Raw genomic sequence first — 27,133 nt, 5'->3', positions numbered from 1 at the left:
ATTTAAAAAATGAAATGCAGCCATTTGTACTTCAGGCTACATAAATCACGATTTCCAGAAATGTATATAGAGCTACATAGAGTATATAGATTTGCCATTTGTTTTTGTAATAATTAATTTTCTTTTTGGCTGAGTCCCTTTAATTATTTTTTTTTGTATATAACAAAAATGTGACAATAAAATATACATCACAATAATATTTACATTTTTGTTGCATCAAATTTAAAGGAAAAAATAAAATAAAATGATGCAAAACAAATAAAATGAGTAAAAGAAAAAAGAATATGATGTTTTAATTAGTGACAAACTATTCTAGATAATACATTAAGAAGAGATTGTTGAAAATACATCCATGAAAGGCACGCACTAGATCATCAATATGACAATTATTTGTTTTTATAAATCTCTTGAAGTGGGGAATATAGTTCACAAAGTGGGGGTCGCGAGACAATGTGGCGGGGGTCGCATGGGTACTTCCAAAAAGTCTTATATGTTATTAAACTATTAGAGTTACCATATGTTATCCATAACCAACTGAAGATAAAAAAAATTATTTAATAGTTACATAAAAACAGCATACTAATAAAAAGATAATATTAAAAAATTAAATGAATAATGACATCAAAAAAATGATGTGGTTGTTAGACTGTTGCACTTTTTTGGGTTGTCAGTATGCTCATGTTTATATGGTTCTATTGGTGTATGTGCACTGTTTTGTGTCATGTTTTATAAACACCTTCGAACATCGTGGGGGTTGTGAGTCACTGAAATTGTTATTTCGGTGGTTGCGAGCTGAAAAGTTTGGGAATCCCTGATGTAGATAAATAAGTCAGTATCAATTTATTCAATCTTTTCCTGTTTCATTTGAAATAAGATATATAAAGGGTGTCCACATTTTCTCAAAAGCAGTTAGTCTGCCTTTTAATATGTAATCTTTTCCATAGATAAACAGAAGGACATATTATTGATCCACTGTACAATAGATGGCCGTTCCACTTTCTTTCAGTGCAAAGCTATTAGATGCTTTGTTTGGAGTGTATATCAACAAGTTTACGAGTGCTGCTAGGCAACCAATATTTCCTGTCTTTTAGATGCCTTTAAATAATTCCCAAAATAAACATTTCAAGTTTTGCGGGTAGGTTTGTAGATACCATCTTGAAAACAAACATTGCCACCTCTTTCCAAAATTCCTGTACCTTCAGAACAGTCCCACATACATTGCAAAATTGAAACTGTTTCATCTTCTGATGCATGTGGCTGGGATATTTTGGTTTATTTATCTTGTCTGGAGTAACATCAGTTCTCATAATCCAGTATACATTTGAGATTAGTGTTAAATGTTTGTGATTGAGCTTTTGTACAGCATGCTTAAATTTAACATAAAATGTAAACATATCCATTAATTCTGATTGGAATGTTGTTCCAGGATTAACATAGACGTGGATTCAGGAACATGTCATACCTGGTGAAATCACACAAACCTGTAGGGATGATATAGTGCCACTGCTAGCCACTGAAAAACTGCTGAACAACATGCTTGGTTCAACAGCTCCTTTATATGGTGGCAGTGTTATATAACACCTCAACACCTCAGAGAACTGCTGAAGAACCAACTTAGGTGTGTATGTGTTTGTGTGTGTGTAATGGTTTGGTGAATTAAAAATTGTACTGACATGGGTGACCACTCAAAAAAAAAAAAAAAAAATACACACACACATATATATATATATATATATATATATATATATATATATATATATATATATATATATATATATATATATATATATATATATATATATATTTGTAGCGAGGCAGAGGGAAAACACAACCACAGTTAGATGATGTTACAAACAATGCCCCGGAGGGTGCTTTATTTACAAGTGTGTAAGGAGTGAATGAGTGCTCTTCTTAAAGGTGCGTGCTCAAGTGCTCCGGGGAGAGGGTGAAGACTGGTGAGAGGTATGGTGCTGGATCGGTCACGAGCTGGATTCGGCTGTGGGAGAGACAGAGAGAGACAAGCGTTAGCGCAGGGAGTCATGTGCAAATGAAGCTCAGTTTCCTCCTGTGTGGGGCTGGCTTATATCTCTCCCTGGCTGATGAGGTCCAGCTGTGAGCGATCCGGGGTTGATGAGTGATCCAGCTGGTGTGGATTTGTGCCCAGGGCGACGTGGTATTATCCGACTCGCTACATTCCCCCCCTTAGCGTCGTCCTGGTCCTGGGTATCCTGCGAAGAAAGAGCAGTGTGTTGAGAGGGGGGGTAGAATGTTTTGACAGACCTGCCCATCCTGACCAGAGCCGTGAGAGTCCGTCTGCGTTTCCGTGGGAGGCCCCGGCTCGATGTTGGACGTCGAAGTTGAAATCCTGGAGCGACAGGAACCATCTGGTGACCCGAGCGTTGTTATTCTTCGCTGTAGCCATCCATTGTAGCGGGGCGTGGTCGGTCACCAGAGTGAATTTCCTGCCAAGGAGATAGTACCTTAGCTCCAGGATTGCCCACTTGATCGCCAGGGCCTCCTTCTCCACCGTTGCGTAGCGGGTCTCTGCGGGGGTAAGCTTCCGACTCACGTACATGATGGGATGTTCTTCATCGCCGTGGACCTGGGAGAGGACCGCGCCCAGGCCCGAGTCGGAAGCATCCGTCTGAAGAATGAAGGGGCAGCCGAAGTCAGGTGCGTGCAGTACCGGTGAGGATGTGAGGGCCGTCTTCAGGGCTCGGAACGCGTCGTCGGCTTCCTTGGTCCATCTTATCCTCTCCGGCTGCCCCTTTCTGGTCAGGTCTGTCAGAGGGCTGGCTATGGATGAGAAGTTAGGTATGAAACATCTATAGTAGCCCACTAACCCCAGAAATGCACGTACCTGGGTCTTTGTGGTGGGTTGGAGTTTCTTGTAGTGCTTTGACCTTGTTTTGTTGTGGCTGTATGAGACCTCTTCCAATGTGGAACCCGAGGTATCTGGCTTCAGCTAGACCCAGGTGGCATTTCTTGGGATTAGCTGTGAGCCCAGCCCGTCGAAGATCTAAGAGCACCCTCCGTAACCGGGATAGGTGTTCTTCCCATGACTCTGAGTGGACGATGAGGTCGTCCAGGTATGCTGCTGCATATGGCTGGTGGGGCCTCAGCAGGATGTCCATCATTCTTTGGAATGTGGCTGGGGCCCCGTGGAGCCCGAAGGGAAGAACCCGGTATTGCCAGTGCCCACCGGGTGTGGAGAAGGCGGTTTTCTCCTTGGCGTCTTCACTGAGTGGTAACTGCCAGTAGCCTTTGGTGAGGTCTATGGTGGAGATAAATCGGGCTCCACCCAGCCTATCCAGCAGCTCGTCCACCCGAGGCATGGGGTATCCGTCGAACTTGGAGATCTCGTTGAGTTTCCTGAAGTCGTTGCAGAAACGGAGGGTGCCATCGGGTTTGGGGACCATCACTATTGGGCTGGACCACGGGCTACGGGATGGTTCGATGATGCCTAACCTTCTCATCTTCTGGATCTCCTCGTCGATAGCCAGCCTGCGAGCCTCTGGAACTCGATAAGGCCTTTGCCGGACGATGGTGCCAGGAGGAGTGATAATGTTGTGCTGGATGATGGAGGTTCGGCCCGGTTTCTCCGAGAACACATCCTTGAACTGACCAACCAAGGCTTGCAGCTCCGCCTTCTGGTTTGGTGAGAAGCTCAGTTTCCTCCTGTGTGGGGCTGGCTTATATCTCTCCCTGGCTGATGAGGTCCAGCTGTGAGCGATCCCGGGTTGATGAGTGATCCAGCTGGTGTGGATTTGTGCCCAGGGCGACGTGGTATTATCCGACTCGCTACAATATATATATATATATGTGTGTGTGTGTGTGTATATATATGTATATATAATTTGTCTGTTTAAAATGTCAGATTTCTTATATAATCAGATTTAATCAGTAACAAAATATTTACATTTACATTTAGTCATTAAGCAGACGCTTTTATCGAAAGCAACTTACAAATGACGACAAGGAAGCATTTCACACAACTATAAAAGCAACAATGAATAAGTGCAGTAGGCTAGTTTCAGGCGTGTAAAGTCTAAGAAGCAAAGCATTAGTAATGTAAGTTTTTTTTTTTTTTGAGTACAGTTAGTGGTATAGCCAGAGAGGCAATTGCAGTTTAGGAAGGAAAGTGGAGACTAAATAGTTGAGTTTTAAGTCGTTTCTTGAAGACAGCAGGTGACTCTGCCGTTCTGATGCAGTTAGGAAGTTCTTTCCACCAACTGGGCAGATTGATTCCGAGAGTTTGCGAAAGTGATTTCGTCCTTCTTAGAGATGGAACAACTAGGCAACGTTCATTCACTGAACACGAGTTTCTGGAGGGCACAAAAATCTGCAGAAGTGAGAGCAGATAAAAAGGAGCAAAGCCAGAGGTCGCTTTGTAAGCAAACATCAGAGCTTTAAATTTGATGGGTGCAGCAACTGGCAGCCAGTGCAAACGGTTGAGTAGCGGAGTGACATGTGCTCTTTTAGGTTCATTAAAGATCACTCGTGCTGCTGCGTTCTGAAGCAGTTGAAGAGGTTTGACAGAGTTAGTTGGAAGCCCGGCTAGTAGAGAGTTGCAATAATCCAGTCTGGAGAGAACAAGAGCTTGAACAAAGAGTTTAGCTGCATGTTCAGATAGGAAGGGTAGGACCTTTCTGATGTTATAGAGTGCGAAATTTGCAAGAAATATGAAAATGGTATAAATATATCTAGGTGTAGAAAAAGCAAGATCCTATTAGCTTAATTTTATGAGATGGTTAATATTCGGGGGGAAACAATTTAGTATTTAATAAGAAGCATTTAAAACTTATTGGATTTATTGGTAATATTATATGAATCTAGTTCTTATTTGTTTAATTTATGTTTAACTAACAAAAATCAGTCACATATTGTTTAATGGTTTAATCGTGTTAAAAAGTATTTCCGAATGAAATCCAAATGAATGGAAGTTTTATATGCAATCAGAATACATAAATCTTATTTATTAGGCCTAAATATTTTTTTGAGTGTAGGTATTACAAGGTTCTGGTGATATATGAGGACATTGTTTCCTCATAATCCAAAACTGTTACAAGCCATACTTAACAGAGTATTTCCACCTTTAAAATTTACAGTATAAAAACATTGCTTCTATGGAGAGCCCTTATAAACAACCCAAACCACCGTATGTGCATGTGTTTAGTTTTATAAAGAAACTCTGATTTTACTAAACAAAATGGGTTTAAAAGTATGTGGAAAATATTTGTCCTATTAAGTATTAAGTAACTGTCTTCATTATTATTTTTTTTGGTTATTTTATTAGTTAATTTAATCAAATATGTATTGATTTAATAAAATAGATTTATTTTATTCACATATATTTATTTATTTATTTCGAACAATTTCACACAATAACATTGTTAGAATAGAAAAGGTACATTCTGGTCACCACACTGCATTTTTTTTAAATAAAAAAAGAGTCGAACTGTTAAATTGTGAAATAGTTTTGCAATTTCATGAAACTGTTTTCTTGTTGAATGTGGTCTCAGCAATATTACTCCAGTCTTCAATGTGACATGAAACTTCAGAAATCAGTCTTATGCTTACTTGCTGTTTTACTATGGTAAAATATTATTGGTACAAAATCATTAGTAATAATTTTTACAGCAAACAATTTTTTTAATAAAAAAATGATAGCATTTATTTGCAATATGTATTTACAGTACACATTTCTTTCACTCTTTAACAATTCAATGTGTCCTTGATGAATCAAAGTAAATACATTTTTATAGTACTTTTGAATGGTATTGTATCAGACCACAAAAATATTGATCAAGCCAACAATTTTCAACACTGACAATGATGATGACAAGGATGATGACAACAGCAGCAGCAGCAGCAGCAGCAGCAGCAGCAACAACAACAACATTAAATCTTACTTTTTGAGAAGTAGATTATGATTAGACATATTAAACATACATATATATTAAACTACACTGATTAAAAAGCACAATTTCACAATATTTTAAATGTATTTTGGATCAAAAATGCATTTTTTGGAGAAGAATGACCTTAATTTACATCCTCATGACAAACTTTGACTGGTAATAAACTGTGCTGTTAGAGCAGCTGAGATGTTATATATTGTCTTTTCGCAATCAAATGTTTGATTATTATTATTTTTTTTTATATTTAAAAACTTGAGATTCGTACAATGAAAACTATTTTGATTTTAATACAGCTTTGACTGTGTTACTTTTTAAAGTGATCATTAAACACCATGATTGGTGTGAAGTTTCATATTTAAAAATCAACCATATAGCCTACTATGTTAGAATATAATCTTTTACAAATAATTGACCACATTGTCTCACAGCCAATTTTCCATATTTGGTGACTGTTTTGTGATGCAGAAGTTGGTTGATTTGTGATTTTTGCGTTAACCAATGGTTTATGCTATTTCTAAAGAAAATCTCATATAGGAAATGTAGGTTTTGTGATTTCAACTTTAAATTTTAACCATATCTTGTTTGGACATTAGTTTGATTTTGTAAAAGTAAAAACATTTTATGTTTATTCAAGATTTGTACATTCGTGTTTCTTATTTTAATTCGCCGATCAGTTGTTCACCACACACGACAGGAAGGAGCTTGCTTTCTTTGGTGAATCAAATGTTTTACTTTTGCCATTTTTTGTGGTTAAGATGAATGACGCTGGAAAAAGAAATCCATGTCTGATGCCATTAATCTTGATTGTCTTTTTGACTTCGGCAAATCGAGATCTCTGCTTTAACACTTCCGTCGTTAAGTCTGGGAAGATATGCACTTTTGATCCTTTGTATTCCAGGGGTTTCTCTATAGCCAACTTCATGATTAATTCTTTCGTTTGGAAGTGATGTAATCTGATGACAAATGCTCTCGGCCGATCATCTTTCAATCTTCGCTGCGCTCTGTGTGCTCGATCTACCTGTACTGGTTTGATGAAGTTTTCTGGGCGCAGCAATTTTGGCAGTAGTTCCGCGATGAATTCGGTGGGTCTACTGCTTTCTTCCTTTTCAGCTATTCCCACAAGTCGAATGTTATTACGCCTGGAGCAGGATTCGAGATCAACGCTTTTTTCTCTGAGGCGTTTGCATTCATCCACCAGTTCTGCACACTGCTTTTGTACTGCTGACAGGCGTACCTCGTAGTCAGTGCAAGCCTCTTCAATCGATGCAATTTTTTCTGTGTTAGTTGTCAGTGTTGTACGTAATTCTGCAATCGTTTGTGTAAAGGTGTCGAATTTTTGATTGACCGAGGCATTTAAAGCTGTTATAGCGTCCATAATGTCTTGATTATTAGGAGAAGTTGTGCCACCTTTATTGACAACTTGCCTCAGCTCCTCTGGGTTGCCAGCTTTGCTGTGGACTTCGTCGATCTCTACTTGTATTTTGCCTTCTTTTTTCAAGTTTTTTGGCATTATCAAGGCTTAACGTGTTCTTGAATCTCTTGAAAACACTTTTTGACAAGTGATCATTAAATCTGAGCATTGATTATTTTAAATTATGTGGAGGATTGTTGGAGCCTAGACACGAGCACCCTTCTCCATGCGCCCCAGAACCGGAAGTCAAGCAAAAACATTTTAAAATAAAACATAAAATTTGTGTTAAATATTAAGTACACTACTTTTAGTAAATAAATATTATTTAATAATATTATTTACCTTTTAATTTATTTGAAATGCTTTGAAACTTCAGCAGTTATTGTTGGGTGAAATCTAAGGTTTAGCATTGAAGAATTGCAAACATTCAATTCAGATGCTTTTACTTTTTGTGCAATGCTGCTGGACAGCTTTGGGCAGTGATACCATCAATGGGAAATTATGCAAGACAAGAGTAACTAATGAGCAAATGGATTCAAATACAAGCAAGTAGCAAGCAACATTGCTCAAAAGGTTGCAAAGTGTCCCATCACCTTCAATGGATAGTTCAACAAAAACGGAAAATTCTGTCATCATAATTTACTCATCCTTCATTTATTTTTCTTCAGCTTGGTCCCTTTATTCATCAGGGGTTGCCACAGCGGAATGAACCGCCAACTTATCCAGTATATGTTTTAAACAGCGAATATACTAACCAATATAGGGAAAACATCACAGTTATTCATAAACATACATACGGCCAATTTAGTTTATTCAATTCACCCATACCCGCATGCCTTTGGACTGTGGTTGAGCACCCAGAGGAAACCCACATGAACATGGGAAGAGCATGCAGACAGAAATGCCAACTGACCCAGCTGGGGCTTGAACCAGCAATATTCTTGCTGTGAGGCAACAGTGAACCACCGAACCACCATGTCGCCTATTCATCATTCATTGATTCATTTATTCATTCATTTTCTTTTCGGCTTAGTCCTGCGGAATGAAATGCCAATTTGTCCAGCAATAGTTTATTCAATTCACCCACGTGCCTTTGGACTGTGGGAGAAACCAGAGCACTTGGAGGAAACCCACATGAACACAGGAAGAACATGCAAACTTCACACAGAAATGCCAACTGACCCAGCTGGGGCTTGAACCAGCGACCTTCTCGCTGTGAGGCTTCCATAACCACGAACCACCATGTTGCCTACTCATCATTGAACTTTCAACAATTCTATTTCTGTTTTTTATGTTTGAAAAAAATTAAACACTCAATTAGATATTAAATTTAAATCCCTTTATTTTGTAGGCTATTGTCTTTGTTTGAATACGAAAGTTGTTTTGAAAAATGCTGGAAACCTGTAACCATTGACTTCGATGGTGGCCTACTGTAAAAAAAAATGGTTGGCTTAAAATCTTAAGCTAAACCCTATGAGTCAATTCAAATTATGTTAAACTGACACAAAACAGCTTGCGTAACTTATTAAATTAAGTTAGAACATGATTAACTTTTATTAAGTTTAATAAATTACTATGACCTAAAAGTCAGGACTAATTGATCATATGATTTTTACAGAGTTTTTCCTAGCCTATGTCAATGGTTACAGGTTTAAAACATTTTTCAAAATAAACAACAACAAAAACAACAAAAGAAACTCATTTGGTTTTAGGGTAAGTAGTGAGTAGGCTTATGCTAAATGTTTAATTTTAAGATGATTTATCTCTTTACAGTTTGGCTGTTTTGACCAATCCATCCTGCAGTCAATAAAAATTGAACAATTTTTACACCACCACCCCCATAGCTCATGAACTTATATTAAAATATTATTCTAAGCTTATCAGTGTGAACAAACATTATTTTTTTAAATATTGATATTCCTTCCAGGGTTATCAGTGCTTTCTGTTTATTCCTGCATTTCTATTTCATCAGTTGTTTAAGGAACCCATTGTGCCGAATCAGTCATAATGAATGTTAAACCATAAACCGAAAGCAAGGCAGACACTTGACACAGAAGGACGGAGCCTCGCTCTCTGGGACGTCGTTGAGCACCAGACCAAAGCAAACCAAACCAAAGAAAAAGTAGCGAGTGTGAGTTATTTCACGTATTTACATAATGTTTATTGTTTCATTCAGTAACAGTTTTTCTGTGTATTTCCCTGTAATTGGTGATGTTGTTTTTAGCCGTGTAGCTAACTCACATCAAGCTAATGTTTACAGTCTACACCCCTTTAAAGCTCTCAGTGAGTGTTAAGTTACCACAACTTCTGCCACTTGATGAGCGTTTGGTTTAATAAAATAGATTATATATTACGTTATGTAATTAAAACGTTTACGTGTAAACTTTATAGCTGTTATGAAATGCGGCTTATGTAGAGGAATCGTCGAAAAATGTGTTAGCTTTGTAAGCAAATATACTGGTACAGAATACATAAATCCAGTAGAGTAAATGTGTAATATACTATTTTAGTTTATCGATACAGTTTTACACACGTTTAAACTATATAACTACACATTTTCAAAAGCTATTTGGGATCTGAATAACCTCCATATAAGTTGATGAGTTAGAATTACTGAAATGTGATATGACAAACAACAGTACATTTCCAGTGTTTTCCCCCCACGTTTGTCGGTTTCTCTTTCAGGACATTTACACCTTAAAGAGATAACGTTAGTTCACCCAAAAAGAAAATTCACACTCTTCACCCTCATGTAGTATGAAACCTTTATGAGTTTCTTTTTAGAGGAAGCAAAAAGAATATATTTTGAAGAAAGCTGGAAACCTGTAACCATTGACTTACATAATTGTTTTCCCTATAGAAGTCAATGTTTTCAGCTAAAAAAAAAAACACAAACAGGCTTGAAACAAGTAAAGGAAGACTAAATGAAGATATTTTTTTATTTAGAGAGAACTGTCCCTTTAAAAATGAGGACAGGGGATGACTTTTCATTTTCATTATACTAGGAGCTTAAGTGGAAGTGAAACTAACAGCAAGAGATCTGCTCCATATGGCGACCAGCAAGAGTAAGACGAGTCTCCGAGAAGATCTGACATGTGCCATCTGCTTTGAGCTCTTCAAGGAGCCAGTGATGCTGGGTTGCATGCATCACTTCTGCAGGAGATGCATTGTGTCCTATTGGAAAAGTGTCAGGAGTCCTGTAACCTGCCCTCAGTGCAGACAAGAGTTTCCCAACAAATGCTGCTTTCAGACCAACTATTTAGTTGCTAATCTGGTGGAGAAGGTTAGGGCCAGCTCCTCGCCTGCATCGGTTAAGTATCTGGAGGTGGGTTGTCTTTTCACTAGCCTCTTTCATACAATAAGAACAGTAAATACCCCTAAATTTACTTTACCAGTAATTTAAACTATTTTCATGTATGTTGTAATAGTATCTCATGACCTGCATGATAAGCACTCTTTCACTTTTAACTTTGCTGCTTTTGGGAAATATTGAACATTTCAGCAGTTTCAACATTAATTGACAAGTTCTGTTTTTTTTTATTAAACATTCACATCCTCATTTGTTTAAATACAAAAGTCTGAACAGTCACATGTTTGTTAAAAAAATTCTACAATATGGTTTTGTCATATGACTTGTGGATTTCAACACACCAAATGAACTTTGTATTTGATTTTGGTCTATGCTTTATTGCCAAGTATTGTGTTTATTTTACTACTGTTCATGATAAAGGATTTGAGATGTCTTTAACTTTATGTTTTTATGCGATAAGGTTTAATCGTGTTTGATGATTGGGCCTTAAGCTTTACAAAGCAGCCATGAGACTGGAGACTTTCTGTTAGCATTCTTCTGGCCACCTTTACAAGTTATTCTGTAGAAGAACGGCTGCCTAGGCGTGGTCACATTAGCAAACTTTCTCAGGCGAAAGACCCATTGTGTTTTGTCATTGGTTTATTGATGTGTGAAGCACAGCTCACTTGGAAGTCACTTTCACACCAAGCAGCTTTCTGTTAAATAGTGCAGAAAAATCCCTTGGCCAACTTGAGCATAAGGCAACGCAGGTTTATTTGTATAGCACATTTCATGCACAATACACAAGTATGGTGGACGGGAGAGCTTAATGTGCTGCAATTTAAGAAAATACAAAAAACGCCAGTAAATTAAGAAAATATCTTTTCTGTTTGACAGCAAATCTTCACAACGCAAACACATTTTTAAAGAGTCCTTATTATGGACCTCTTCCATGCAGTGTGTAACCGCTCTAACTGAAGTAAAATATCAGACTACGGCTTAAATATGAAAGTGTGTGTTAAAAACTATTGATTCATCTATAAAAGAGTAAACTCAGAGTGGTAGGTGTGACATCAATATAGAACTCTGCCCAATTGTTGCGCGCGCAGACCAGGGAAAATTGAAACCCCTGGCCCTGCCCAAAAACACTGTAGAAAGAAAAAGAAGACAGACACTGCAGCAGATCTTGGTTGAATCATGTCGTGAAGACGATGTGTTCTGAAGTGTGAGGGAAAGTTGGTGCTATTTTCTCTACCCAAAGATGAGACTGTGAAAAGTCATTGGTTAAAGTTTATTTTTGCAAAAATACCTTGGCATTTTAGCCCCAGCCTTGTGCTGCGTTCTTGTCATTTTTCTGACGAGTGCTTCAGCAATCTACTTGCTCACAATGGGGGATTCGTCTACCTTTTGTTAAAGGAAGGATCAGAAAAGACTATTGATGTATGGGAATTCGTTAGAGCTTGTCAGGAATTGGTTTCCTCCTTGTTTTCTTTAGCTTGCAAATTATGTTTAATTGTGTTTTGTTACTTGTTACTGCTCCACGTGGCTTTTACTGTATCTGGTTAACTTTTTAAATTCACATATAAAACCATGTTGAAAATGTGACGCATGCCAATGTTTTTATGGATTTAAATGCGTTTGTGAGCTCACAATCCTCTGCCGTTAGTTGTTGCTTTGGCCACCATCAGCTGTTCCTACACTCGTGGTGGTCGTTTCAAAATAGTTCAGCTTTTGCCACTGTGTGGATCAATAGTGAATGTGTCATGGTTAACAATAGAGCAATATGCTGTTGTTTAACTGCATTGCTTTAATGCACTCCTGCATTGGGCTCACACATACACTCTGTCTTAATTAATAAAACGCTCTGAATATTCTCACAGCACTTTAAAACAGCATGGAAAGCAATGGAAATATTTTAAAAAGCCCCTTAAACGTGATGGACCTGGCAATTTAGGTTCTGGCTAATAAGGCTAATAAAAAAAAAAAAGACAAGGCAATCAGAATGTTAAAGTACACAAACAAAAAACGCACCTTTCAAATATCACCTACAACTTCACTGAGCAATTTGGCAATAGTCATGTCAAATCCGTCAGATTTTTGGGTCTTGTAACATTTCCGTTTTGTTCCGTTCTTTTTGCAAGTGTTGTGAGAAAATGCAGGATGTTTTTATAAATTGTGAGAAAATGCAGTGCATTTCCGGGTTTCTAGGCAGTACAAGTCAGTATAGTTAGGATAAACTTAGAGTGCAAATGTATCACAAATATATATATATTTTTTATTTATTTATTTTTTAAATAAAAAAAAATAAAATTTGCTAAAAAAAAACTAAAGAAAAACTCCATGATAGTATTCTCACGACTTTCACAAATTGGAAAAAATATTGTGAGACTAATAACAGCAGTCAGAAGATAAAACAATATCAATTAGGTTAGAAATCGTTAATTACTTCATAAAATGAAATGTTGATATCAAATGACTTATTACAGCACAAAGAATCATAACTGAAGCTGAGGGTGTCTCTGACTTTCTATCTTATATCTCAGACATAACAGAATTTTTTTCATTTTGTATTTTAGTACAGATTTCTCTTTGTATTCTCTTTTATTCAGTTTTGGTCTGGATAAAAACCTTTCATCAAAGTTCTGATAAAACTATTACCTTGTTTTAGGACAATTTTGAAATATGGTTTGTTTTTTCAAATGTTCCACCTCAATTGTTGACTACTGAATATCACTTTGGGCTCTTTTAAGCTGTTTCATCCTTACTGATAAAATGCTGTCTTTTTTGTTTTGTTTTTGTAAACCCATCTCACGATCTCATGATTATTCGACAACAAACCTTGTATTGCTGATACTGTCTATACAGACTCTATACCGAAGATGCATTTAGCCTGTCAAATTAGAAAATTAGATTTTGTAAATGCCTAGTCATTTGTCATTGAATAGAATGTGTAATTGGGTTTGCTTCTGCCTGACAGGTTGGTCACTTAAATTTTGCATTCATCTGACTTGCATTCTTACACGGGACAGGAAATGCAAGCTCATACAAATTTTTCTGCGTAGCAAAGTTCATGTTTGGTGAACTCTGACCTGGGAATTTGTATTACAAAAAGAAGTGATCAATGAAAGACATGGATGAAAAAAGATATCTTCAGGTTATAGTGTTGAAATAAGTCAGGGGAGTTTTTTAAATAATTATATAATTTGTGAATATTAGTAGAAACTAATAAATGTACTGTTTAGAAACTTTGTATAATTAAAGGGTTAGTTCAACCCCAAATCAAAATTACATTATTAATTACTCACTTTTATGTCATTCCAAACCCCTGAGACTTTTGTTCGTCTTCGGAATACAAATTAAGATATTTTAGATAAATCTGATTGCTCCCCATCCTCCATTTACAGCAAGGTTTACAAACTTCAAAAGTCTAGATCAATTTAAAGTCTTTAATGCTACCAAAAACCTCCTCAAAAACAGATCATGTGTTTCAGTTGGAATATTATCTAGCTACGAGAATTCTTTTGTGTACACATAAAATACAAATAACGAATTTCTTCAACAGTTTCTTTTCCTCAGTCAGTATATTGCTCACATTCATGTGCACTGCAAGGTGACGTACACTCCCCAAATGCCTGCGAAGGGCTTTTTATGTTTGAAACTGAGGTAATGCATCAGTAGGCAACCAAGCGTGTAATCATATGGCTCTTCAAGCATACTATTTTTTTAAAATTATTATTATTAAGCAGATTGTTAGATTGTATTAGGTACAGTTGAAGTCAAAATAAATAGCCCTCCTGTGAATTTTCTTTTCTTTTCCAAATATTTCCCAAATTATGTTAAACAATGTAAATAATTATATTTACAGTATTATTTTTTTCAGTATTTGGTTTTTTTTTTTTCTGCAGAAAGTTTGTTTGGTTTAGGCTAGAATAAAAGTAGTTTTTAATAATTAAAAAAAAAAACATTTTAAGGTCAATATTATAAGCCCTCTTAAGCAATATTTTATTATTATTATTTTTTGATCTACAGAACAAACCATCATTACACAATGCATTGCCTAATTAACCTTGCTAAGCCTTTTAATATAACTTTAAGCTGAATACTTGTATCTAGAAGTGTGTTAAGTGGTGTAACGGATCACAAATCTCACGGTTCGGATCACTCTTAAGTTTTTTGAGTCATGGATCATAGCATGATATGAATAAGCAAAAATGGCAGGAGGCAAATGTCAGTTGCTTTCCATTTATACAAAATATTACTACAAAAACCATTGGTTTCAACAAACATCATTTAGAACTTGTAATTTTAATAAATATAAAAATAAAGAAGGAATCAACTGAAAAAAAGGAAAATATTCAATACGAAAAATTGTCTTTGCTACAGTTGCTAATAATGCTAAATAAAGTAATCTAAGATCTTGTACAACAGATCATATTTACTTTCAATTAATGATTGAGCAATTCACACATAAAACTTCATGTTTTTAGGTGGATCATTTTTGAAAACTTATTCAGTTACTTCATTTTGATGGTTGTTTGTCGCCACCTGTTGGTTAAACAATATAATTGCTACAACATTGACCAGTGTCAAGTTCCATTAAACAGTCATTTTAATAATACCATAAACATCAGTGTTTATATCTGAACTATAAACTGATATCCCAGTGCTTCTGTGTTATTTAATTGTTGGTAACTAACTGAAAAAAGTGTAAAAACTGAATCTCTCTTGATGAAACAGATTTGTATGCCGAGCTTCGAAGGATTAATAAATATGTAAATCATTATCGTTAATCATTCATGTTGCACGGGTTTTATTTGAGATCACGATCTTTAAATGTTTAATTGTACACTGAATGCATTAATGCAGGCTAAGCAAACAGTGACAGAAAACACCTTTAATAACCTAAGAAAGCATTTAGGTACCACCATAGCTTTTTCTGTCCTCATTACATTTTACAGGAAAGCTAAAATGCTTTCACACACGTGATTTAAATGATGCAGGAGGTGATATCTCTGCGAGTGTTATAAATTTTGGATTAACCTACAAATTCAAAAAAGTTATTACTCTGCGGGTTACGTGTGTTTCGAACTGTGGGTTATGATCCGTTTCGAACCGTGATCTATTACACCCCTAATAAACACAACAGTGGACGATCATAAAACTGCTGCTTTGATTTACTGTAAAAACGATGTATGTGTATACCAATTTCTCTTTTCAAAGAAGGAATTAAACGACTGTCTGGAATCACAGTGCTCCATGAAAGACGCCTACATCAGTATGATCCGCAAAGACAAAGACAAGATGGAGAAAATAAAAGTGGGTCTTTGTTCATCCAGAAAGATCACAATGCGACACTTCCTGCGAACTGAGATTATTTAACTCTCTCCCTTTCCCTCCCTTCAGAAAACAGGAGCAGAGCTGCAGGGCCGAGTGCACAACGACTTCCAGGCCCTGCATCACTTCCTGCAGGTGGAGGAGGAAGCCATGATTGAGGAGCTGAAGAGAGAGCAGGAGGAAATGCTGCAGGGTCTGGAGCGACATCTGGAGGCCCTACAGGTGGCCATCAGAGACGTGGAGAAGAACATCAACATACTACGACAGACCGCCGGCAGCACAGACCAATCTGTACTTGTAGAGGTGATTATAGCGACTCTTTTCCATTTGTAATGCTGCTGGAGCGTATCCGTTTGTCATAGAACTAATATTTGGAATATTAATGTCATATTTACACAAGAAACCAGAGTGCTGGTTGTCAGAGTGAGTTATTAGTGAGGTGTTGCTGCAGCCAGAGTCTCATATATATTTCACACTACAGCAGAACTGTAGAAAAATCAATTCTACAGTGATTTGAGCATGTGCTGTTAATTATCAGACAGATGGTTTGCTGTTTTTTTATGGCTTCTGTAGTTAAGTCAGCAAAATAACATGTCTTCTTCTATTTCCTCCTTGTACAGCTTCCAAAGTTAAATTCCAGGTAAGTAGCAATTAAAACACTTTTATTTATTTATATATTTATTTATTTATTTTAAAACATTATGTTTAGGGAGAATTCGCTTTAAAAAAAATTTAAATTGACTAATTACACTGCCTGACAAAAGTCTTGTCGTCAATCCCAGTTGTAAGATCAACAAATAATAACTTGACTTTTAGTTGATCATTTAGATAAGTGGCAGAAGGTAGATTTTTTTTTTCCCAATGAATCATCTGTTGAACTGCCTCCTAATCATCACAAATACTGGAGAAGACCTATTGGAAACCTCATGGATCTAAGATTCTCAAAGAAATCAGTCAAGTTGGGTGAAGGAAAAATCAAGGTTTGGGTTTACATTCAATATAGGGGAGTGCGAGAGATCTGCAGAGTAGATGGCAACATCAAAAGCCTGAGTAAACAAGACATTTGTGCTGGCCATTATATTATAAACCACAGGAGGTAGCAATTTCTTTTAGCAGGATAGTGCTCCTTCTCATACTTCAGGCTCCACATCAAAGTTCTTGAAAGCAAAAAAAAGTCAAGGTGCTCCAGGATTGGCCAGCCCAGTCACCAGACATGAACCTTATTGAGCATGTCTGGGGTAAGATGAGTAAGGGGGCATTGAATATGAATTCAAATGATCTTGATGAACTCTGGGAGTCCTGCAAGGATGCTTTCTGTGCCATTCCAGATGATTTATTAATGATTTATTAATTAGTTAGCTCATGGTAGTCAAACACAATATTAATTATTTTTCTACTTCCCAATGACTTTTTATTCTTTACTGTACATTATTTATGTGAAATGCCTTTGCCTTTCATAGCCACTTATACCAAAAAAAAAATATTATTTGCTGTTCCTAAAACTTAGATGGGTGACAACTTTTGTCAGGTTGTGTATTTACTCACCCTTAAGTGGTTTTATATCTTTTTGAGTCTATTTTTTCTGTTGAACTCAAAAGGAGATATTTTGGAACATGTTAGAAACTGGTAACCACTGACTTCCATAGTAGGAATAACAAAGACTATGGAAATCAGTAGTTTCAGTTTTTCAGCGTTTTTCAAAATAACCTCATTAGTCAACGGGCTAAAGAATCTCAAACAGGTTTGTGACAAGTGAAGGTTGATTAAACAATGACATGAATTTTTGATTTTGGGTGAACTATCCCTTTAAACTAGCTTTAGCGAAATCATATTTCTGTATTCTCCATAGTAATTGATGATACTAGCAAAAACTGTTTGAACGATTTAACTGTTGTTTTAAAATGTGGAAAAAAGAAACTAAATGATTGATTGGAGTGAATGATATTAAAGTGAATGATATGCATATTAAATGTAAATGCTATATTAAAACTGTCGAGGCTCACAAATAATAGCAAAAAAAATGTTTAAATTAATGAAACCCAGTAGGTAGTGCTGTTGCCTCACAGCAAGAAGGTCGCTGGGTCGCTGGATCGAACCTCGGCTCAGATGGTGTTTCTGTGTGGAGTTTGCATGTTCTCGCTGCCTTTGCGTGGGTTTCCTCCGGGTGCTCCGGTTTCCCCCACAGGCCAAAGACATGCGGTACATAAGACATAGTGTATGAGTGAATGTGTGTGTGGATTTTTCCCAGAGATGGGTTGTGGCTGGAAGGGCATCCGCTGCGTAAAAACTTGCTGGTTAAGTTGGCGGTTCATTCTGCTGTGGTCACCCCGGATTAATAAAGGGACTAAGCCGACAAGAAAATGAATGAATGACATATCTGTACAAATGTATCGAATGAGTGGAAGTAGTAAGACCAAATATACTTTTACACAAAATTTTATTGATCACAGTTGTCCCAAAATAAATGTTTGTCTTCACATTAAATAATACAATAATTGAGAAACACAAATTCACTCATACAGACATTTTTGTGATTGGTTACAATATTCAACTCTTTAAAAAACGTATTGTACATAGAAACAGGGCATTAAATTGACATTAGATCATATGGTGTGATGGCTTGTGTTCACTCAAAAAAAATACTTTTGCTGCTTGATCAAACCACCATTTATTTAAAGTGAGTTGAAACAACACAATTCTTAAGTTTTCTTTCGAACAACTTATTGTTTAATGTTCAATCCACTTAAATTTGTAAAAACGAGTTATCCTAATTAGTGTTGGGGCAATATGATGGAATTGTGTGGCACCTTGTGTTTTTTTACAGTGAACTAATTTCTCCATAACTCTGAATGTCTCTATGACTCCAGATCACCTCTGCAAGAGCTGAATATCAACCTGAATTCCTTCCGAAGCAAAAGTATTGCTCCACTTCAATACATTGTGTGGCGAAAAATGTTTCAACATTTGAATCCAGGTAATGAATACATTGTACTTTGCCGCTTTATGACTAATCACCATATATTTAATTAGCGGTGACCGCGTGGTGCTTTAAATGTTTGTTATTTAAAAAAGCATAGTATTGAGGGAATTGACTTGGTAAACTATCTGATAGTTATTTTCCGTTGTAACAGATGGTGTTATTGCCATAGTGACAGTACACTGAGTAACACCCCTTGGAGGAGTGAAAGATTCAGTGATTTATTAAAGAGCGTAGTGTGCTCCTGTTAGGCTAAGATTAGGATGACAGTTTAAGCAGCAGTAACAGCGTTTTTGTTTCTAGAAAAAATTATGGCTACACCCTTTTCAGAAAATGAAGAAAAACTGGAGTTGTCTAACTCTCCTGTTCATTTAAGTGAAACATCCATCGGTTAGACTTTTCAAGCATGTACATCAATATAAAAAAACTCTGTTCTAATGTAGTTTTTGTCAATAGTCAAACCACATTTCATATCTTTATATGCATTTCTCTTGAAGGGATAACTACCGCCAAAATTTTCTCAATTTACTCTCCCTCAAGTAGTTCCAAACCTTTATGAGTTTCTTTATTGTGTTGAACACTAAATAAGATATTTTGAAGAAAGCTGAAAATCTGTAACCGTAAGAGAAAATGGGTACTATGGAATTCAATAGTTACAGGTTTTCAGCGTTCCTCAAAATATCTTCTTTAATGTCTAACAGAAGAAAGTCAAACAGGTTTGAAATAAGTAAAGGGTGAGTAAATGATGACAGAATTTTCAGTTTTGGGTGAGCTATCCCTTTTATAATTTGGGTTCATTTAAAGGGCACCTATAATGAAAATTATCTTTTGAAAGCTGTTTGGACAGAACTGTGTGTAGGTATGTGTCCACAGTCATGTTGGGGTGATATAAAGGCAATAAAATGTAAATTAAAATTTCCTGACTTTAAAATAGATTCCAAATCACTTCAATTTTGAGGCCCACCGCAACGTGATGTAGGAGTGCAGTATCCCCGCCCACCGAATTGATTTACAGCCACTTATTAACATGTCTACGTTGTAATGCAAATAATCATATCAACAAGACAGGACATGCACAAAGCAAGTAGGATTAAAAGATCTGTTCAGCTCTCTGTGATCATCAATTATCATCAAATGTGATTAAGAATGAGTTTTACAACAGTGCATTTTTGTAATTAATTACAGAATTTTTACCGTCTTTATCTATACAGCCATGTTTCAGTACAATTATAAAAGACGCTTCATCCCTGGTTTGTGGACCTTAAATCAGGTTTATTTTGTACATTAACGTAACATAACCATACAGCAGTGGATATTAATGTGTATCCTGTCACAGTAGCCTTGCAAAAAGCTGTGTGTGTAGGTGAACTTTGTAACGACATTGTGTGTGACTCATTGCAGAGAGGCTTGAATTAACTCCACAACAAATAGATCAAATAATCATCGGAAAAGATCTTACTGTAGTATTTCTCACAAACATTACTTGAAATCTGCTTCCTTCATGTCTGTCACTGTGCTGTTTATCTGACGCCGGAGATTTAGGCACTCTATAACAGGCTTGTGGAAACGGTGGGTGGGGAGAACTAGCATTAAAGGCACAGGCCACAAAAACAGCTACATTGTGTTCAGAGCAGAAAATTCCAATATTCTGAAAGGTATAATAAATAATCTGATGGGTGTTTTGAGCTGAAACTTTACAGGCACATTCTGGAGACATAAAAGACTTGTCTTAAATCTCGAAAAAGGTGTAAAATTATACAGAACAATGACAGGATAATGTACTCTTTAATTGCTGTATACATCTTTTACTTGTAAAAGTAGGAGGCAAATCATGGTTTTAAAAATGACTGCTTCAGGTGCAACCACTGATGTGACTCAAGCATCAAATTATTCCTTATATAAAACACTTGGAGTTAATCAAGTGGGGACATGATGAAAGTTATGTTTAATTACTTGCTGTTCAGTGAATATTAGAAAAATCAAGCCAATTTAATGAGTGAGTGGTTAGACTGATTAGGCTCCAGTCTGATTTGTTAGTCTTTTTTCACCAATCTATAAAAAACAAACAAAAAAAAAAACAGCAGGCTTCTAACTGTTTCTGGTAAGGAATATTCAAATACCATTTATAAACTGTTGGTCTGTCCACATTAACATTGTGCAAGACACGACAAGAGCAATCAAAAATCAACCAATGAAAAAAAATAAAGGTACGACAGCTTTCTCTGGGGTGGTACCTTTTTAAAAGCTACACATTTGTACCTAAAGGCTACCTATTAATACATCATGGGCACATATTAGTACACAGAAAGTGCAAAAGTGTACCTCTTAAAATGTTTAGGTAAAAATATAAGCTTTTTAGATTCCCATATGGACCCTTTAAGTACATGTGTATCTTTTGAAAAGGTACCACGCTAGTAACCGCTCTTGTACCTTTATTTCCAAGAGTGTATGTGCTCTCTAAAAGCATATTTAGCATCTAACATTATTCACAGAAACCAAACCTGAAGCAGCATCAATTTTCAAAAACTTTTATTTATGCAAATTGTTATACAAATCATTTAATATGGCAATTCTGAGCATACACAGACAGGCTTTTGTAAAGATGCTTTAAGAACTTGCTAAGTTGGTTTAAAGGGGTGGTCCACTACTATATTTTATTTTAAACTTTAGTTGACGTGTAATGTAGCTGTGTGAACATAAATAACATCTATGAATGCAATTACACTCAAAATTCAATGCAAAGGGAGACATTGGCTTTTACGTTGAGTTAGCTTACAGCGAACAAAGTTTAGGAAACCGGAGCACCTGGAGGAAACCCACACGAACACTGGGAAAGCATGCAAAGTCCACATAGAAACGCCAATTGACCCAGCCGAGGATTGAACCAGCAACCTTCTTGCTGTGAGGCGAACGTGCTACCCACTGCGCCACCGCGTTGCCCTAAAATGCCATCCAATCGCTGCTATTTCCACAGAGCTTGTTCTGTTTTTGCATTTGGACTTCCAAAAGACACGGCACAAAGAAAGAAGTGCTTACAATTTAATTTTAATTATGCTCCAGAGAATCATCTAAAAAAGATATAGCTTCCATTTGACAAAGAACAGCTTCCAGAATCTCTCCCAGTTCAGTGCTGTATTCAGCTAAAAACTCCTCAAAGAAGGAGCAGCTCCAACCATAATAGACAAAGCTGTGGATTGTGAGCCACAACCTGAAAGTACTGTATTTTTATTTGTTGAAATTGATCAACTGCATGCACAGCTTCTAGCGTTAACAGTATGTTGTAGCAAGGATGTAAACAACGAAAAATAGTGTTTGGCACAGTTAAGAATTTAGCTACAAATTCATATTTATCCATCAAACTGCTATAAACACCCACATTATTCACCAGCACTGCAGTGTGTCTCTGCGGCTGCTTTCCCTGCTTTCTACAACTCAAGTAATGAACTCGTAAAATATATGTGAACACTAGGGATGCACCGAAATGAAATTCTTGGCCGAAGCCGAAGCCGAATAATAATGAAATTCTTGGCCGAATACCGAATGCGGTGTTTTGCATTTTTTTTCCATTTAGTTTGCCAATTTTTTCACTATTACAATAATTAAATAGTAAAAATTAGCTTTTTACTATTTTGTGTTGCTTTTCAGAGAAATAAATCAAATAACAAAAATACAATTTCAAAAATATTTATTTAACACTGAACATTTTTTAACATTCCAGCAGATAATTTACAAACAAAGCACAATATAACTTAAAATAAATAAATTTGTAAAATAAAAAAAATATTTTTATTTGGCCATCTTTGAAGCCCCCCTTCTTGCATAGCCTATGTTAGGCCTATAACTGACTGCTGAAAGAATGCAACTGTATGTCTACAACAACAAATGTGCATTGAATAGTGCAAAAAATGTGGATGACAACAAATGAATAACTGTCCTAGACATAAGCCTACTTGGCCTACTTCTTTAGGAAAAGTGGCAGGTTCTTCTTTATAAAAAGTAGCTTCTCTGCTGTCTCGCATGAAAGTCGGTTCCTCTTCTCATCGATGACATGAGATGCAGCACTAAACAGTCGCGGCTCATCTGTAGTACGAGCCCGTTACTCTCTGCGCTGTTTTCATCTCCTGCGCTGTGCATCACCTGACCGTCCGTCTCCAATACCTAGCGGCTTTCCCAAGTCCAACTCGGCCTGGATCATTTCTCGTGTGCGCAGCTTTTTCCCCATATCCAAGTAATGATATTTTATATGGCGAAAAAAGTAAAGGTGTTCTGAGTCCGCCTGACTAAATAGTGCGCTGACAGCTTCTAAGAGCGCACTTTTAGCTGTTTTCACTCCGTGGTCTGTTTCAGCCTCTTTGTTTAAAAGACGCTTTAGTGCTGCACGTAAATGTATGACGTCTGCCACAGATGAGCTTATCTCTCTTGTTATCTGCTCAAAGGGGGCGAGAAGAGAGAGAACGTTCCTTTGGAAAATTCAGCAGAACAGTGTCTGCAAACGGCCGTTTTTGCCTCTTTCTCTTACACTTTAAAGCGCTTCCACACTGCTGACATGTTTGCTGCATAAAGCGCGCGCCTCTCACTCTACGCGGGTTACTTTTTGATCGCGGCATTAAAAACATTGTTCGGCAAAATTTATTCGGCCTTTTTACTTATTCGGCCGAACACCGAAAGGGCTTTTTTGACTATTTTCGGCCGAATAATTTCGGTTGCCGAATATTCGGTGCATCCCTAGTGAACACTTTATATTACTTACACATGCTTATTTTGAATATATGTGAAAGACACTTGTCAGAGCAGGCATGAGGTTCAGCTGTGTCTTCTTCAGTTTCTCTTTAATTTGGGCTCAAACTGATGCAGCTAACAGCTACTCTGACTGACAGTAAGCGTGACTCTTTTCCCGGTGACATTAAGCTGATCCGCGAATCACAGAACATTATGATAGCTAACCAATCACACACCGCCTCTTAAGTGTGGGCCTTTTGAAGTAACTAGGAAATACGACAGTCGTTTTCTTGTTAGTATTTATTTATTTATTGTTTTAACAAATGACGCATGTACACGCATTGCTTTGCATCTTGTAAACACAACCAAGCCTTAAAAATACACTCTTGGACCATCCCTTTAAATGCATAATACAATTAATATTTTTAAAACTAATTTGACAGAATACATGTTTTTGTTCACATATTCACCTTTTTTATTTATGTGGGATAAATTAATTGTTCTCTTCTTCTGTGGATATTAGTGAAAATTAAAATGATATACAAAAATTATTATTTAAAAAAATAACAACAAACAAGAATCTGATGCTCTCAGGTGGTATCTATAGTCTTTTTCTGATCCATCAAAAAATGCATTCTCTATACAGTTTAAATAGTACCAGTAATAAAGTGAATGGGAAAAGCTAAATTACAGAGAGCAGCAGGCAGCTTCCATTTATGCTCTGATAATAAATAAATTATGCAGAACAATGTGCCTTTGAATCAAGACCGATAAATGAACATTATGGTTTTAACTTTTTTTTTTCTCCTTCAAACTAAAGTTTAGACTTTAAAATCAGTTTGGCTAGGGTGCTTCATGGCATCGTGCAATGTTTAGAATTAAGGTGAGTGGGCAGACAGATTTTGTGTGTGTCTGCGTGACCATGTGAGCATTTCAGACTTTGTTTATACTCATATTTCATCCACTTGAGATCGAATTGACAAATGCATGTGATACCTACCCAGCAGTTGGAAGTGTTTAGGACAAAAACCTCTGATTACCTTTTTAAACAGGACTTTATATCCTGGTTAGTACACAGCAAAGGGAGTCATTTGCTCACAATAGTTTTGCTTTGTTACATTTAATCAACCAAAAAAAGGTAAGATGAGCTATTTGTTGGCTGAATCGTCTTACTGTATACTCGCTTGAGCAGAAGAATACAGGCAATCAAGAACTATTAACAAATCTGAATGTCATGAAAATCCCTTCAAATGATTCCAGCACCTAAATAAAACGAAAATTCCCAGCCATAAATGTTTTGTAATCAGTGCCGTTTATAATAACATGCCTTGTATTCCCAGGCCCATCTCCATTGATATTTGATGAGGACACGGCTCATCCCAGCCTACAGCTTTCCAGGAACAAAACCCAAGTGATTGAGAGCAACCAAATGACTAGTTACCTGTGCGATACCAAACGCTTCCTCCAATGCGTCAACATTCTTGCAACAGAGGGCTTTCAGTCAGGCAGCCATTACTGGGAAGTGGATGTTAGTAACAATCCTAAATGGGATCTGGGTGTTGCTCTGGAATCTGTGAATCGTCAGGTCAGAGTCAAACTGTGTCCTGATAATGGCTACTGGACCCTGCGGCTGCGTGATGCCAACCAGTACTCAGCTGGCACTCAGCCATGGACGCGGCTGACCGTGATAACCTCACCTTGCAGGATTGGCATTTTCCTGGATTGCGAGGAAAGTAAAGTGTCCTTTTATAATGCAGATAACATGACACTGCTGTATTCCTTCTCCAGTGGGCCGAGAGGAAAAGTCTTCCCCTTTTTCAGCACATGCGTCAGTGAACACGGCCAAAAAGCCCAAGCCATCCGCATCCTCCACTTCCCTTTTGAGTGACAATCTGACATGTAAAAAGCCATCTATATGTCTATATCCAGCTATGATGACCAGTGGTTTTTACTGTTTTACATTTATCATCATTCCTAATTTATTCTTTTGTCTGGTGTAGATTGGTGTAGAACAGTAGTATCAGTGCCGCATTTGCTTCATTTCATTATTTACTGTACTCCAGGAATTTTTCAATGCTGAAATTTAGATTTTGATATGGCTGGAAGGGCAGGTAATTGGGGGTTCATCACTGTGGCGACCTCTGATAAATCAGGGACTAAGGTGCAGGGGCGGATTTAACCAGTAAGCATTTAAGGGCTCCAGGAAATCTAGGGGCCAACAATAAATATCTAGAAGTAAATGTTATGCCTATAAACCAGGGATCTCAAACTCAAATTGGCTGGGGGCCATATCAATGACTGACAATTCATAAGAGGGCCGCTTTAACATTCAAACACAACAGAAAAGGGGAAACCTGATGTAATTGATGCACTTAAAAATCCTCCTTAGAGTATATGCAGTCAAAGCTCCTTTTAGAAAGGGTAGTTTAAATTGCTACAAAAATACTACAATTTAATAATAGGCATAATAATATTTATTATTATTCTGTTCCAATAAATTGTTGCTTAACCAAAAGTTTACAGATAGCATAAGAACAGCAAAGAGTAACTATAGTGAATTTACTGGCAATTGTCCTTCTCAATGTCTTTCTTTTGTAAAACTACAACGAAGAAAAATAAAAAATAAAAAAAAGAAATAAATATGTATATATATATATATATACAGTTGAAGTCAGAATTATTAGCCCCTCTTTACATTTTTTTTTTCCTAAATGATGTTTAACAGTGCAAGAAAATTTTGAAAGTATGTCTGATAATATTTTTTTCTTCTGGAGAAAGTCTTTTTTGTTTTATTTCGGCTACTTTTAAAAACCCATTTAAGGGACAAAATTATTAGCCCCTTTAAACAATTATTTTCCCCGATTGTCTACAGCAGGGGTTCCCAAACTTTTCAGCCTGCGACCCCCAAAATAACAATGCCAGACAGTGACTCGTAAGCACCAATATACTCTGAGGTGTTTATAAATACAGAAACATTGCATGCAATGTCGCAAACACACCAATATACCCAAGTCTTTTCTTTGTTTAATTTTTTTTTTTTTATGTATGTCAGTGCTGTAAATGTGCCAGAAAGTTTAACCTAGTATTATAAAATCAATCTGCTTCATCTGATGCTATTGCTGTGTCTTTAATATAATGTAATTACCCCAGGAGCTGCAATCCAATAGAACTTGTAACTACTATAGTAAGCTACTTTAAAACAATAACAAATTTATTTATTAATATATAGTAAAATAAATTCCCCCCGAAGTTAAAATAAATTCGTTATTAGAAATGAGTTATTAAAACTATTATGTATAGAAATGTGATGAAAAAAATCTCGTGATATTTTCAAGTTGCAAGCCGGAGAAAGGAAGAGGGGGCATTTGAGACCCCTGCTATAAACTATAAGATCGTTTTGTATCATATTTTGTATACTAAGAGTCAAACATACATTTTTACAAAATTAAACATTATTTAATACACACTAACATATGTTATTA

The 27,133-nt window shown here is 36.6% G+C and overlaps 1 protein-coding gene across 7 annotated transcripts in view; it reads left to right on the top strand.

Moving 5' to 3' along the window:
* The window catches only part of trim105 (tripartite motif containing 105), an 83,749-nt gene extending 57,458 nt beyond the window's left edge, over positions 1-26,291 (top strand). Inside the window, 7 exon segments of one of the 7 annotated variants that reach the window (NM_001130662.1) lie at positions 9,379-9,463; positions 10,338-10,657; positions 15,842-15,937; positions 16,025-16,258; positions 16,576-16,595; positions 18,823-18,929; positions 24,992-25,596. In NM_001130662.1, the coding sequence (NP_001124134.1) occupies positions 10,382-10,657; positions 15,842-15,937; positions 16,025-16,258; positions 16,576-16,595; positions 18,823-18,929; positions 24,992-25,539 (1,281 nt within the window). In that variant the 5' untranslated portion in view covers positions 9,379-9,463; positions 10,338-10,381 and the 3' untranslated portion in view covers positions 25,540-25,596. 7 annotated transcript variants of the gene reach the window in all.
* Positions 26,292-27,133: the final 842 nt, after the last annotated feature.

The sequence above is a fragment of the Danio rerio genome, chromosome 14 (assembly GCF_049306965.1).
Source record: "Danio rerio strain Tuebingen ecotype United States chromosome 14, GRCz12tu, whole genome shotgun sequence".
Classification (NCBI taxonomy): Eukaryota; Metazoa; Chordata; class Actinopteri; order Cypriniformes; family Danionidae; genus Danio; species Danio rerio.
This window is presented reverse-complemented; position numbering and strand designations above follow the sequence as displayed.